General features: G+C 39.5%; 2 protein-coding genes across 4 annotated transcripts in view; both read right to left on the bottom strand.

Annotated features, from left to right (window-relative positions):
- Window positions 1-248: 248 nt before the first annotated feature.
- Window positions 249-4478, bottom strand: LOC144057043 (four and a half LIM domains protein 2-like). The gene is made up of 5 exons (XM_077574272.1): window positions 3975-4478; window positions 3723-3897; window positions 1744-1913; window positions 835-1021; window positions 249-591 (listed from the first exon to the last, which is right to left on the bottom strand). The coding sequence occupies exons 1-5, from the start codon at window positions 4128-4130 to the stop codon at window positions 440-442; spliced, it is 840 nt and encodes a 279-aa protein (XP_077430398.1). The 5' UTR covers window positions 4131-4478; the 3' UTR covers window positions 249-439.
- Window positions 4479-4625: 147 nt separating this feature from the next.
- LOC144057027 (collagen alpha-1(XVIII) chain-like) overlaps window positions 4626-14421 on the bottom strand; it is a 33652-nt gene continuing 23856 nt past the window's right edge. For all 3 annotated transcript variants that reach the window (XM_077574261.1, XM_077574251.1, XM_077574241.1), the window contains 17 exons: window positions 13654-13731; window positions 13522-13557; window positions 13369-13422; window positions 12869-12943; window positions 12740-12790; window positions 12562-12592; window positions 12141-12194; window positions 12034-12068; window positions 11813-11938; window positions 11247-11397; window positions 10765-10829; window positions 10006-10134; window positions 9893-9925; window positions 8491-8895; window positions 8209-8406; window positions 7953-8062; window positions 4626-5890 (listed from right to left, as the gene is read on the bottom strand). In XM_077574261.1, coding sequence (XP_077430387.1) covers window positions 5677-5890; window positions 7953-8062; window positions 8209-8406; window positions 8491-8895; window positions 9893-9925; window positions 10006-10134; window positions 10765-10829; window positions 11247-11397; window positions 11813-11938; window positions 12034-12068; window positions 12141-12194; window positions 12562-12592; window positions 12740-12790; window positions 12869-12943; window positions 13369-13422; window positions 13522-13557; window positions 13654-13731 — 1845 coding nt within the window. In that variant the 3' untranslated portion in view covers window positions 4626-5676. The remainder of the gene's footprint in view (window positions 5891-7952; window positions 8063-8208; window positions 8407-8490; window positions 8896-9892; window positions 9926-10005; window positions 10135-10764; window positions 10830-11246; window positions 11398-11812; window positions 11939-12033; window positions 12069-12140; window positions 12195-12561; window positions 12593-12739; window positions 12791-12868; window positions 12944-13368; window positions 13423-13521; window positions 13558-13653; window positions 13732-14421) is intronic.

The raw sequence follows: 14421 nt of genomic DNA on the forward strand, positions 1-14421 counted from the left end.
TGTTGAATTATTACTATTATTATTATGAATCTAGAACAAATCTAGAAAACTTTATTTGCATCTCAGTACAGTACTAATAATTTTTCTTTTCTTTTTTCTATAACATGTCTTCTTCTATGATTAGCAGCAATATTATCATGAGTCATGACACAGGGTTGTCTTTGCACTAGTCTTTATTTTTTGTAATAAATATGAAGTCACAACAATTAACAGAAACACTATAGTATATATGTGGTTTCTAATTTCAAAGTAGATAATGTATATAAACAGAGTGATTACAATCTAAAACACAACTTGCAACAAAAATGCATTTCTTATTAAAAGGACTACTGTCGGTGCATGCAGAACAAGTGTGAGAAAGCAATAGTGGACACTTAAAATGAAGCAAATATGAGAGTAAAAAAAATGCGGCTTATATTTTTGTTTCACAGCCACTCTGTCAGATGTCTTTGCCACAGTCAGGGCAGAAGACGTCATCATTGAATGTCAAGAAGCCTCGGCCCACCAGGGACACGCCGCACCGTTTGCAGTTGAAGCAGTCGTTGTGCCATTGGCGCTCATTGAACGAGATATACTTGCTGCCCCCGAGACCTGGAACAAAAGCAAATCTCTGATGAGGTTTGAACTCGAGGACACAATCAGGACATCTCCTGATCAGAATAATGTAATAAAGTTGTAATTCGGTACTATGATTTAAAAGGGAAGCATGTGAACTATCCTCACAAGTCAGTTAAACAGCGGCCAAATGGATTGATTAAAAACAGCTTCAATAATAATTTCATGAGAATTAAATATTTCCCAACATTATTATTCAAATGAAAAGGCCTCATTCACCGCTGATTGGGGTGGTGCAGTAAGCACACTTTTTAGCAAACAGGTTGCAGAAGCAGTCGAAGCAGTAGGCTAAATCATCTCGAGAAGTGAAACGTTGGCCAGCGAGTTGCTGCTTGCATCCATTGCAAACAAAGCATTCTTTATGCCAGGGCTGGTCACGGTAGTTAACTCCACCAGTGGTGATGGGCTGAAAGAGAACCACAGACACACACACAATGGACAACATATCTTCTTAATCCATTCAGCTCAACTTTTTCAATGATTCAGACACTGGATATACAGTGGGAACTTGACTTACTAGTTTAATTTGTTTGTTCGTTCATTCGGTCCACCAACCACATTTTTTTGTTAGGTATTTTTAATAAAGAAAAACAGAACAAAGATAATCAAACTGAATAAAAGACAATTTAAGGAACAAGCTGGTTAGTTTCCACTATAAAAATGGACTTCTATTGGTCAAGAACTCGCTCCTTCTTGGATTGTCTCCGGAATCTACCAAGCTAGCTGCTAGCCCCTCCAGCCGCTCTAGGCTAGCAGCAAAACACAGGTGGAAACATCTATCTAGGTTTGACTGACACAAAACACTCTCTACACGACTGTTCAATGTCTAGAACCATCCACCGCTGCGGGTGCGGGCTTTGAGGCGAGCCCCCCACCTAAGTACTATCGCTAGATTGAGTTCGACACCACCACCACGATCACTAACTGTGCTTGGGCACTGAAATACTGCTACAACTACTTCAAAACGTTTTTTTCCCCCGACTAGCTCACTAGTATCACTGATTTGGCTCACAACGCAAAGCAAAATAAATAAATAAATAATAATAATAGAACAACGGCATGGGGGGAAAAAAAGCAGTATATGGAGTCAAGGTATGGCAGTAATTGTCAAATCATGCTGTGGCCTACCTTCTTACAATGGATGCATTGCTGAGCAAATAGCTTCTCGTAGCAGTGCAGACAGTAGTTGTTGGCGTCCTTCTGGATAAAGCTCCTGGTGCCGATGGGCTGCTCGCAGCTTTTGCAAATAAAGCAATTCTCATGCCAACTGATGCCCTTATGCTCCATCTTCTTAGAGCCTTTGAAAAAAATGGTGTGTAACGCGCAATGAGGAATGGCTTCACCCACTCAACCATTCAGTAGAGGACATTCAATAAAAAAAAGCACATACTTCTTTTTTACAACCATATATGCCTTTGCCTAGATGCCAGCTCGACCATTTGGTAGATTAAAGGAACGGTTTGACATTTTTAACACGGTTTGTTATCAGAGAACTCAGATATACACATTAGATGACGATAGAAGTAGCCACTCTAGAAGGGGTCACCAACATGGTGCCTGCGGACACCAGGAAGCCTTCGTAACCCATGGTACTGTTCTAAAAATAGCACACCAGTGAAGGGACATTGTGATTTTCTAGGAAAGTTGTACAAGTGATCGTTTGAAAATGTAAACGCTGACAGAGATTTAGAGAAATAAAGTGCTGCATATTGATATTTATCTGGTTCCTAATTATTGTGAAAAATCACTAACATAATCAGTGTTTTCAAATACTACTACTACTACTGCCAATACTACTACTACTACTAATAATAATAATAGGTGTATTGCATTCACTGGGAAAAAAATGCTTTTTTTTAGACAAAATTTTTGGTAGCTTTTTTGTGTATTTTTTATTTTATTTTCCATTGTATTTAATATTTTTTTATTTTATTAATAATGATGATAATGATGATGAGGACAATAATAATCCATTCAACCATTTCCTGATTAACAACAACAATAATAATAATAACAATAATAATAATAGGTGTATTGCATTCATTCGGATACATTTTTTGGGAGATTTTTGTGTGTATTTTTTTTTTTGTTTTATGGAATAACTTTTTATATGATAATTATGGAGGATAAATGGAGGAAAATGACCCTGCTAGGGAGGCTATGAGTCTGCAATTAGAAGGGAAAAGACCAAGACGTAGGCCAAAGAAGAAATGGAATGAATGTAGATCAGGATTGCTCCATTTCAAAGTGAAGCCATAGGACGCTCAAAATAGGAGTTCTTAAAGAGTAGACGAAGGCAGCCGACCCCACAGAATATATATTTTTTAATATTATTAATAATGATGATAATGATGATGACAATAATAATCCACCCATCCATTTTTTGGAACAACAATAATAATAATAATAATAATAATAATAGTAATAGTAGGTGTATTGCATTCACTCGAAAGTTTTTTTTCGGCCACATGTTTGGGGAGATTTTTTTATGTATTATTTTTTTTTAATTTTCCATTTTATGGAATATTTTTTTCAATATTATTAATAATGATGAAAAGGATGATTTAGATGACAATAATAATCCACCCATCCATTTTCTGAACAATAATAATAATCATAATAATAATAATAACAGGCGTATAGCATTCACTGGAAAGAAAACAGCTTTTTTTGGACACATTATGTGGGAGATTTTTTAATGTTTTTTTTCTATTTTATTGAATATTTTTTTATATTATTAATAATGATTATGATGATTTTGATGGAAATAATAATCCATCCATTTTCTGAATAATAATAATAATAATAATAATAAATACAGAAGTGTAAGTAGTGTAAGTGTACTTTTTTTTCATTTTTGGGAGCTTTGTATGTTTGTATAATTTTTTTTTTATTTTTCAGTTTTTTTGGAATAACTTTTTATATGATCATTATGGACCCCGCAGTCTATAGTGGGAATAGGCGTGGGAAAAGAAGAAGATGCTTTTTTAATCAAGTGGCATCTCAACCATATGATACTGATTTTTGTTAAGACTAAGAATAGGAAAATATAAAATACAAACTTATTTTTTGGTATTGTTTGTATGTATGTAGGTTTTTGCTCTCACCTGGAATTATCATCCTCAGGCATTCGTGGCACTTTGCTGAGAACTCGTTGCCGTAGCATGTCGAGCACATCAGCATGTCATCTCTGGTAGCAAAAGCCTGATCCACCAGAGATTGGCTGCACCTGACGCAGAGGAAACATTCACCATGCCAGTGGAGGCCCTTGAATGCCACATCCTGAGAAAGGGGCGAAAGGCAAGCCGTTGGTTCTGAGGTCATCGGCGGGCATCGAGTGTACGCGGCGAAAACCTTACCTTGCTTGTGCAGCCAATAAGCTGGCTGCACGCCACGCAGTTGGCGCACCACAATGTCTCGTAGCATTTTACGCAGTGTGGCATTTCTGCCTTCAGGATGAATTTTTGCCCAAAAAGGGACTCTTTGCACTCGCTACAGTTGCGAGGTTCAGTCATCTACATCAAAAATGTTAGTTACACATGATTAAAAGTGAAGTTAAGCAGTATTTTGATGCTTAGCCAAACGGGAAATGTGACAATTAAGGAATAGTAAAAACATTTTTTTTTTTAATCTACAACTCTATATCTACTATATTAATCATTTGATGGAAAATGTATACAATTAATTTCTGTACATTCATACAAACTGTTTGGCAAAGACTGAAAACTGATTAAGTATGGCTGCTTTTGCTGGTTGTCCCTTTTTGCCAGAATATGAGATCTTTAAACTCATCTGGCCTAATTAATATTTAGGGTTGTTCTTTTTCTCTCCAACCCACTGATGGACTCTATTCTGTGCCCATCCCTTCCTCTAGTGCAAAGCAAAGCAGTGAAAAGTCAAGAAGAGGTCCTACCTTTTGGCAGCTGCAGTTGGAGTCAAAGCTTTCTTCCAGACTAAGAACAGAGTTATGAGTGATCCTTTGCTTTATAAGAGCGAAGGGGCTCAGCCAGTGGTTGACAAACATATTTTAATTCAAGTCAAGTGCTTTGTCAGAAGAACAAGTGTTTGGGCGAATACTCAGAATAATTGTACTCACATTTTTTGTAGAATTGGACCTAATCATATAATGGTACCAAGAATTCTTTTGATAGGTGGCATATTATTATTATTATTACGTTTGTCACGAGCAGTCATTCCCCCTGCCATTTTTGGACAACCGCCAAAATGTCCTCCCTTTTGAAACCCAGGCACCAAAGTAGATACTACTTGTTTGCAAAATAGTAAAAAAAAATAGGGTTGATTGTCTGATATGCAAGTGTGCAGTTATTGCGTGTGTGTGTAATACGTGTTGCAAACTGCTTTGTATTTACTGCTCCCATAAGAGAGACAGAGCTTTCATGTGTTTACATATACATTTGTATCATTTTTATCGTCAACCTGGCTAATGCACGGACCTTAGCTGGATACATTTGGGATTCTTTTATAAAAAGACAACAGTAAAAATAGAAAAGGCACTCTTATAAAACGAAAAAGGAAAAAAAATAGCCCTGTTACTGCATACAATATTATGTTATTTTCTTTCTCAACAGCTGAGTCATACTTATTTGACCTCCTAATTCTTTGCGTCTACAGCTCTGGGAAGAAAAAGAAGAAAAAAGACCAATAAAAACTTTGCACCTTTTTTCGTATTTTGACCATTTTTCATTTTCTGCAAATAAAAGCTTGGAATGACAGTATTTGAAATTTGGGAGTTATGTTTTCAGTAGTTTATAGAATGAAATGAAATTTGTCAATCTACTCAAACATATACACTACCTATAAATAGCAAAATTAGAGAGACTAATAGTTTTGCAGTGGTCTCTTATTTTTTTCCCCAGAACTGAAGTTTACATTTAAATCTTCTTAGAACCGCATGAAACTGTTGTTTCACATATTTGATTATCTTGTTTAGCACCATATAATCTACTTGCAATGTAAAAAAACAAAAAAAAAAACATGTATTTGCATGGAAACAATAACATTTATAGTCCCAAGCATGTTTCTTGCCATGCCCGTGTGCGTTTATCTCCTGCCGTGGCCGATATAGCTGTTCTCCATGCACAGAACTATGTAGGAGCTGGAACAGCTGCTGGAAGTCTGCTGCAGCAGACTGCCGCTCTGCAGCCGAGACGCCTTGCCAGTTAGCACGTGGCTGCTCATGCGCCACGACTCGCAGAAACCGTCAACCTGCCGCTGGCCGCTGGTGACGGAGCCGTGCCACATCATCTTCTCGGGCCTGAGACAAACAGATAAGACAAAGTCGAGTTGGTCCATGAAGAAATAGGTTGATAAGATGGAATGTTAGCAAACATTTGTGTCAGGTCCGTGGATGGTGTAATTCAGGCCCAACTAGACCTGGGCTGATATTAGAATCTGACGGTAGGATAACCAGGGGCAAAAATATCGCAGTATCATGTTATTAAAATTACAGCTCTAAAGCTACCTTTTTAAAAATATTTTGAACCTATAGACCATTTAGTACAGAATAAACATACTGTATTATGTTGCATTTAAATAATAATTAATTAAATAAATAAATAAATAAATACAATCATTCTTCTTCGCTTTAAATTCTTCTTAGTAAGTCACAGTGTCCCATCACTGTTAAGCAATTTTTTATAACAGACTCTGGGGCTACTCATGTTGGCCTAGGGGCTAACTAGTATCCAATGGTACTTTTTTTTTTGTGTGGACAGTGCATATTAATCAGAGAAAAAAGGAGAAAAGGCGTCTTTTTGGAGTATTGTTTGGCTCCCTCCCTCCTCTGTTACTCGCTAAGAAGGAGAAAAAAAAAAGTTAATTGAAGCCAATTCATTTATTTACTCTCAGCCATTTTCACTAAAACAATCCCCTTCACTCCCGGCTGTTTTACTGGATTTGGACTGATTTTGCAAGGCCCACAAAATATTGTGTTCTATTGCTATAAAAACATGAAACCTATCAAAAGAAAGATTAAAGTCTCTTTCATTAGGAAAAAAAGTACATTTCTATCCGTTTCTGTTTCACATCAATTAACATTAGAATATAGCTAAATTTCATCATTATTCACAAATCTATTTAGAACTGTGGGGGAAATCAGCTTGTTTTCAACATGGCCCTGGTTGATCTCTTATACTCTGCTGCCAACTGCTGGCCGTTTGTGTAATAACTACCATTTCTTCAACCGTTCTTTGCTGCATCAAAGCCTTCTTGTATGCTCTAGCACAGAGGTGGGCAATCTCAGTCCTCGGGGGCCGGAGTCCTGCAGGTTTTGGAGGTTTCTCACTTCCAACACAAGCTGATTCCAATCAACAGGATCGTTATCAGGCTTATGCAGAGCTTGCTGATGAGCTGATCATATATCAGCTGTGTTGGAGAAGGGCAACATGCAAAACCTGCAGGATTCCAGCCCTAGATGCCCACCTCTGCTCTAGCATTTAAAAACAAAAAACAAAAAAAGAAAACGTATAAGTACGTCTTTGGGACACTTAAACATTTACAATATAACATATTTATAAGTTTTTGGGAGCAAATGAGTTTGTGGCTCTTTGATCCAACTCGCCAACTGTATGTAAAGGCTTAGGTACACCAATCCAACGTCGGGAGTCGGACAGCGTTGGCCAGTGTATAAATTACGTCGTAATGTCGAATCGAGTTGGAATACGTCGGGGGCGTTTACAGCAAATTTGACATGTATCGGCGTCGGGGCATTTGAGCACTGTGATTGGCTGTTAGTTAGTGAATCAGCGCACGGGACAAGAAGAGAATTGTAACGAACTAAGTGTGTTCCAGCGTTGCCATTCCTGTTTAACAATCTTATGTCCGACTGTTAGTAAACGCAACACAGGTCTCGCGGGAGGGGAGGGACGTTACGTGCGGATTGGTTGCGTGTGTTCGTGGCTTTTTCTGCTAGCCCCTCGTGAGTTGTATATTTTCCTGGCGTCGGCTACGGCCACCAGTAGCGTTTGTTAAGATCAATAAAAGGGTGACATCCAAAACCAATGTTTGTTGGTGCCGTTCTTGCAAGACGTCACAGTATGAAAGCCCAACTATGGCACGACAAGGGGACGCGACTGGATATACTTTAGGTAGGATTTACTTTTATACTTGAGAAGTATAGCAACTTTTTGTAATTGGTAAAAGTAACCGATATGAATTGTTTACGCTTTTATATTCCGACCCCGTAAAGAGGTTTACTACACTTCAGCTGTCTTGTGACTGACCAGGACAAGCGGAATTGGACACGGACGGCTGATTAATTGTCAGTAATCCTTATTTATGATCAAGAAAATGTGAAAGTGTTAAATTGCAATACATACCATGTGTTGTCACGGAGAACATCTTTACCGTCAAACGAGTAGATAGGGACATTCTCCTTGATAGTGCCACCATTAAAAATTGCGTCCCAGTTGTCAAACAAAACCTCATCCTGATGAGACAAAACATTTTTTTGGGGGAAGTCAACTTTTAACGTTTAAAAAGCACAGGTATGTTAATGATTGATACACACTGAAACATACAAAGCAGCTCATCAGTAGACATTGAATATTCATAACTTTTTTGTATTTGATGTACCTTCAGGTTGACTATCGACATTTGGTCTCTGTCAGCTTTGCGGACAATGCTGTGGAGATCTTGGAGTTTTGAGGACAAGAAGGCCCGGAATGTTCCCTTCATTCCGATGCTCTGAGCTTGGGTGAAGCACAGGAAGTCGGCACCCCGGATGCCCCGCATAGATCCAGTCTGGGGCTGGTTCAAGGCGATAAGATGGAGCTGGAGGAACCCCACAACATGTTTACTCTCCAATACGATAAGAGCAGATGCAAGTGGCAGCTAACGAACCACGTGTACTCTCACCGATGGACCTGATGTGTGATGGTGGACCGGATTCTGGGCCACAGGCGGTGGGGGCCTTCGCTGAGGGGTCACAGCGTAGTGAGGCGGGTGTTCATGGGCTGGATGGACTGCATAGCGGCCATCTTGGTTATGCACCCGGTCTGTGTAACTGGGGTATCTGGGGTCTGCCGGGGATGGGTATCGGGGATCTGGCTGAGCTGTATGTCGAGTGTCAGGGTGGTGTCTACCATCAGGAAGGTTTTGGTCTCTGCCGTCGAGGTTTGTTTGGTAAGGAGGGTACAGCTGGCCAGATTGATGGGGGTCAACTTGGTCTGGCCTCTCCGCTTGCCTGTGGGAGTCGTTGGAGTGGCTGTGCGGGGGGTACGGAACGACTGGTGGGGGCTCCACAGCTGCAACCTCATTAGCCTGAAAGCAGTGTTCGTTGTATATTGAAAAAACATTTCATAATGTTTGTAAAGCGTAGGCGCCAGGGTACTTCTGGGTGGCAGAATGAGATGGACTAACGCTAACTTAAACTGAAAATGATGACAAAAATGTGTTGTGTTTGAACTTGCATCATACAATTTACACTGTAGTTGTAGGGGTGTCCCCCCCCCCCTAAAATTATAGATTAATCCAGCGGAAACTGTGGGTGGAGAGGATAAATGAAGCAGATATTGTATAAATGGCATTGAGAAGACCACAAGGAGAACAAAACATTGGGTTCGTGAAGGATATTTTCTTACAGGTTTGTATAAGAGGTTTGATTGGTTGGCGTGTCTTTGAGTCATTTATGAAACCATAACGGTTAGCCTACGTCTCTCGGCTGGCCTGGGAACGCCTTGGGATCCCGTCGGAGGAGCAGGCTGAAGTGGCTGGGGAGAGGGAAGTCTGGGCTTCCCTGCTGAAGCTGCTGCCCCCGCGACCCGACCCCGGATAAGCGGTAGATGATGGATGGATGGCATAACGGTTAGCCAACTGGCTAATGTCAGCTCTACAGTACGCTATCCATTTCAGCATTAAAAGAGCATGCCTCACCTTTTAAAATGTAAATTACTGCCAGCGTTCCGTTCACTTCACACATCTAAACAACGGCTGTAGAAAAGACTACTAAATACATCATTTAAAGCTACCGAACGCAGAAAATTTAATTTCGAATCGCTACTGCCACCTGTTGAAGAAAAATTAAACTGCACACACCCTTCGTCACAACTTGAATTCAGTCTGAAAACTATTGGCCACACAAGTACCCATTGTGAACAGCTAAGGTGTTTATCTACTAATTAGAAGATGTTTCAGTCATAAATGGTCAAATAAAAAGGCTATTGTAAAAATATTTTGGGCCAAATTGTTACAGAGAGCAGCTTTAAGCCACTTAAATGGTAAAATGGGAAATTGAGGAAAAAACATGCAGGACACTCACATTCTCGCTTGGTAATGGAATATAGCCCCCAAGCTGAAAAAGGTTAAAGGTAACAAGTTCACCAAAAATGCTGCATTTATGGTTCTTTTTAAAGAGAAGAGCTCCATCCTTACCTGAACTTGACGAACGCCGTCTCTGACGCGTAGGTAAAGATCCGTCCGGTCTAAGACGTAAACCAGAGAGCCCTCAGGTTGTCTTCGAGCAGTGGCTGTCATGACGTCATAGGACTGTAAAACTGTCACCTGCATGTCCAAAAAGAAAAACATTCATCGTGGTGTTGACCTGAGACCTAATGTGGGCACGGAAGTTAAGCGCAGTGCGACCAACATGTTTTTCCCAATCCGCACTTGTGTGTCATCAATATGATAAAAGGTGGCAAACCAAATACTGGGCATTCTCGCATTATGCTACAGCTGGACACAACAACCTTACTTTCACAAACAATCACAGAGCTGAGCCAAGAGGCTTTCTTGAGTATCTTTTTTTTTGTTAATTCGGTAATTTTACCGATTTGACATGTCATCATCATTGCTCTCTCTCTCTCTTTTTAAAATTTTTATTTTATTAAAAAAAAAAATATATATATATATTTTGTATGTGGGTGAGTATGTGTATGTGCGTGCGTGTATTCATTAGTTCACCTAAAACCTATTTAAAAAATCCCATACTGTTCACCTAAACCGAACACTTCCAGCCAGAGTCGTGAGGCCGTCAGGAGACCCGAGGAAGGATCAAAAAAAAGAAAGGAAAGTGAAATCCAGCACCGACCAGACACCACCCACCACCCACCGGGCCACCAACCAGAGTCCTTCACCAACCCCAGAAACATCTAAATTCCAACAAATCTTGAGTTCCTTTTCTGATTTTCTCACCCCAGAGGAATGTCCAGGTGTTCCAGGTGTTCCGGGTGGCCCAGGTGGTCCAGGAATACTGATAGCTGTTTTTCAAGAGGGAAATGACCCAATTATCTATAAAGTCGTGTCCTGAAAGGAACAAGTTAACTCTTTGACTGCCAGACGTTTTCAGAAAAGGGATGCCGTGGGTGCCAGCCGATTTAAGCATTTTTGACTGATATTTCAAGGTCCACAGAAAATTATGTGTTTGGACTATGGAAACACACATACTACCAAATGAAAGATTGGACTCTCGTCTTTCATCAGAAAAAAAAGTTTGTTTCTACCTTATTCCGTTTTTCAGTAATCAACAATAGAAAATGGTTAGTTTCACCTCTGTTTTGAAAAAAACGTATTTTAACGTCTTTGGCACTCCTCCATAGGATTTTACTAAACGTTATTTAACGTTTTTGGCAGTCAAAGAGATAATAAAGTATAGTGTTTTTTGTTAGCAAACTTACTATGTGTGCCCCTCTGAGGTCCAGGGAAGGAGGGGACACCAGGGGGTCCAGGTGGCCCTGGTGATCCAGGGCGGCCATCGTAGCCTCTTCCTGGTGGACCGGGTGGCCCTTGGGGACCAGGTGGGCCGGGAATGGAGTCACCTCTGGGACCCTGGAGGGATACTTTTTTTTTTACATATTTAAAGTGGTAAAATGGATGTTAAGTCTCCAAACCCTTTTAAAGTTACTTTTTGTTCCATGGAAATGATCAAGATGAAACATTTCAGAACTGCTATGTGGTATAAAAATGAGCTGTACAATTATAGTAGAGTTTAATTTGGGATAAATAAGAAGACACTGATTTAGTTGTCTAACTGTTAAAGTAATGAGTGTTCCTTTTGAAAGTACCTCTTGATTTGATTTTAGCATGTCAAGAAATCCATATGTTGTGTTCATCAGATTTACTTGGCTATGCGATGTAAAGAGTGCACTACTGATTGCTCTATTCTCAAAAATAGTTTTGTCTTATTGTATTTGAGAGCTTTGTTCCAAATTAAGACCAAATGAAAACAGTAATATGATCTCACTGGAGGTCCAGGGACTCCCGGCGTGCCGACTCCGCTTCCTGCATATCGCGGGTCATAATATCCACCACCCGGTTCTCCTTTCTCTCCTTTCGAACCCGAATTTCCTGGCTCACCCTTCAAATCATTCTAGGTACAGAATCATGGTTATTAAATGTCCAGAGTTGACGTTGTCCGTCATATCTGTTTTTTTTGTTGCCGCACAATCAACGGAGAAGGCTTACCTTAAAGGCGTAAATGTCAAAGTCTGACCCGACACCTGAATAACAACAAGCAAGATGTTCATCTTACATTTGGTTTAAAACACAATGTTTAGTGCAAGCTGTGTTACCTGGTAGGCCGGGGAATCCTGGTGTCCCAGGGTCACCCTTCTCTCCTTTAGTATCTACAACAAAAGAATGCTGAGTATAAATTGGGATAGACAACAACTTTTTTTTTTTTCTGGAGAGCTCAGTATTGTTCATTCGGTAATTTTACCGATTTGACATGTCATCATCAATGCTCTCCTTTTTAATTTAATTTTTTTTATTATTATTATTTTTTTGTATGTGGGTGAGTATTTGTGTACGTGCCTGTGTGCGTGTATGTGTATGTGCCTGTGTGCGTGTGTGCGTGCGTATTTATTAGTTCACCTAAAACCTATTAAAAAATCCCATACCGTTCACCTAAACCGAACACTTCCAGCCAGAGTCGTGAGGCCGTCAGGAGACCCGAGGAAGGATAGACAACAACTTGATGTGTCGTGCACTCACCTTGATAATGCCTGGAATAGTCCTCGTATCCCTAAAATGAAAAAGGGACAGACAGCATTTAGAGGGATCCAAATGTTTTCATTCGCATATCACTCTATTTAATGAAAATAAGACTACTGCAGACGACTTTGGGGGTCTTGAAGAATACTCCTACTTCAGCATTTACATCTTAACTCACTCTGGTTGGTGGTCCAGGAGGTCCAGGTGGGCCCGGTGGACCTGGGGGTCCCTGAATGAAAATGTGGTGCGGTTACTTTAGATGACAAAGTTCCAGTTCTCACGGTTCACTTTGTGAGCATATACTCACATAGTATGTGGCTCCAGACCCGCCACCACCCGACTCTCCTTTTTGTCCCTGAATGCCGTTTAGTCCCGGTCGACCCTAAACCAAAATACATTCCACATTTTTGTAAAAATGTCTTTACTCACTGAATATTTCATAATAATATCAAATCTTTCTTTTCATGAGACGTGCCATTTTGAATTTCTAGTGTCCAGTATGAGCGAGTGTGAGAGCGTCAATGCCAAATTTAACAAACCTGCGTCTCCATTCCCACCTGAGAACTTGTAATGAGTCCCATGACACACGGAAGGGAAACTACTAATTGGGCCCAATTTGGCTATTTTTAAGTTAGGGGTGTTTAGACATTAATAGCTTTGTGTTATTATTTTGAGAGGACAGCAAATAAATAGATATAATAAAATATTTACAAGAATGAGAAGAGTGTGCTCACTTTTGTTAAATACTGGATGTTGATGATGATGATGAAAAAAAAAAACATTTAAAAAAGTAGAATAACTACTCACTGGTCTACCTGGAAGTCCATATTCTCCTTTTTGACCTGGAGGGCCATAAGAGCCCTGCAGAGAGAGAAAAAAATGATACAGGTTTATGCAAAAACCATTAGGTAATAACATTGTGTACACTGTACAGAGAGCATGTATATATACAGTACATACTGGAGGTCCAACTGGGCCCGGGGGTCCTATATCTCCCTGTGGACAGAACACAGAGTGATATTTACATAACGTAGCCCCCTATGAATGCACTGGTATTGAATGTAAAAGAAGAACACGTGATGTCATAGTTACTGGTTTCCCTGTCAGCCCCCCCAGGTATAGAGGTCGCCCATCTGGACCCATGATGACACCAGGCTCTCCTTTTTCACCCTGAACAAATCATATGCATTTATTGTATATGCAATACGTACAGTACACACTACTCACAAAAAGTTAGAGATAATGGAGTTTTTAGGGGAAATTTCAAGATTAGTCTAAATTGCAATATAACTTTTACAGGTGAATTTCATTTGCTTTCTGTAAACTTTTGAATGCACATGCAATGAATGAGTCATTGTTTGAGGACTCCAAAATTCTCTAACAAGGAGCTGAACACCAAAATTAGCAAAAGGTTTTTCATCCAAGAATGGACCAATACATTTCCTGGAGTCATTAGCATTGGAATTTAAACTGTCCTCTTCATCATGCTCTTCACATATTAACATCATGAGACCAAAACAACGGATCAACAGAACAAGGCTTTAACTCATTCACTGCCATAAATTCATCAAAAAAAAAAAAAGATCCTTAAAAAATTTGGGGCAAGAGGTGATTTTTTTTAAAATTGTAATTAATTGCATTACTTCACTAGTTAACTCACGATTAAACACAAATTTTATATCGGTTCTAAATGTACAATAATAAAATTCTAGGTTTTCATACTCTTGTTAACAAAAGTGGGGCTTTTTTAAAAAATAGAAATAGTTTAAATGAAATTTTGACGTTTATAGCCGTCAATGGTAGTGAATGAACAAAAAAAAGATACAAAATTCGGGGGGACGTCAGGCGATTAAAGTTTTT

Source organism: Vanacampus margaritifer, chromosome 1, assembly GCF_051991255.1.
Source record: "Vanacampus margaritifer isolate UIUO_Vmar chromosome 1, RoL_Vmar_1.0, whole genome shotgun sequence".
Classification (NCBI taxonomy): domain Eukaryota; kingdom Metazoa; phylum Chordata; class Actinopteri; order Syngnathiformes; family Syngnathidae; genus Vanacampus; species Vanacampus margaritifer.

Bases quoted from the DNA above. Each gene is read 5' to 3' on its own strand.
- LOC144057043 (XM_077574272.1), bottom strand. From the start codon at position 4,130: ATGACTGAACCTCGCAACTGTAGCGAGTGCAAAGAGTCCCTTTTTGGG. The intron at 1,914-3,722 runs GTGAGAGCAAAA...TTTTTTTCAAAG, and splicing joins CCTGAGGATGATAATTCCAG to GCTCTAAGAAGATGGAGCAT. The intron at 1,022-1,743 runs GTAGGCCACAGC...GTTCTCTTTCAG, and splicing joins AATGCATCCATTGTAAGAAG to CCCATCACCACTGGTGGAGT.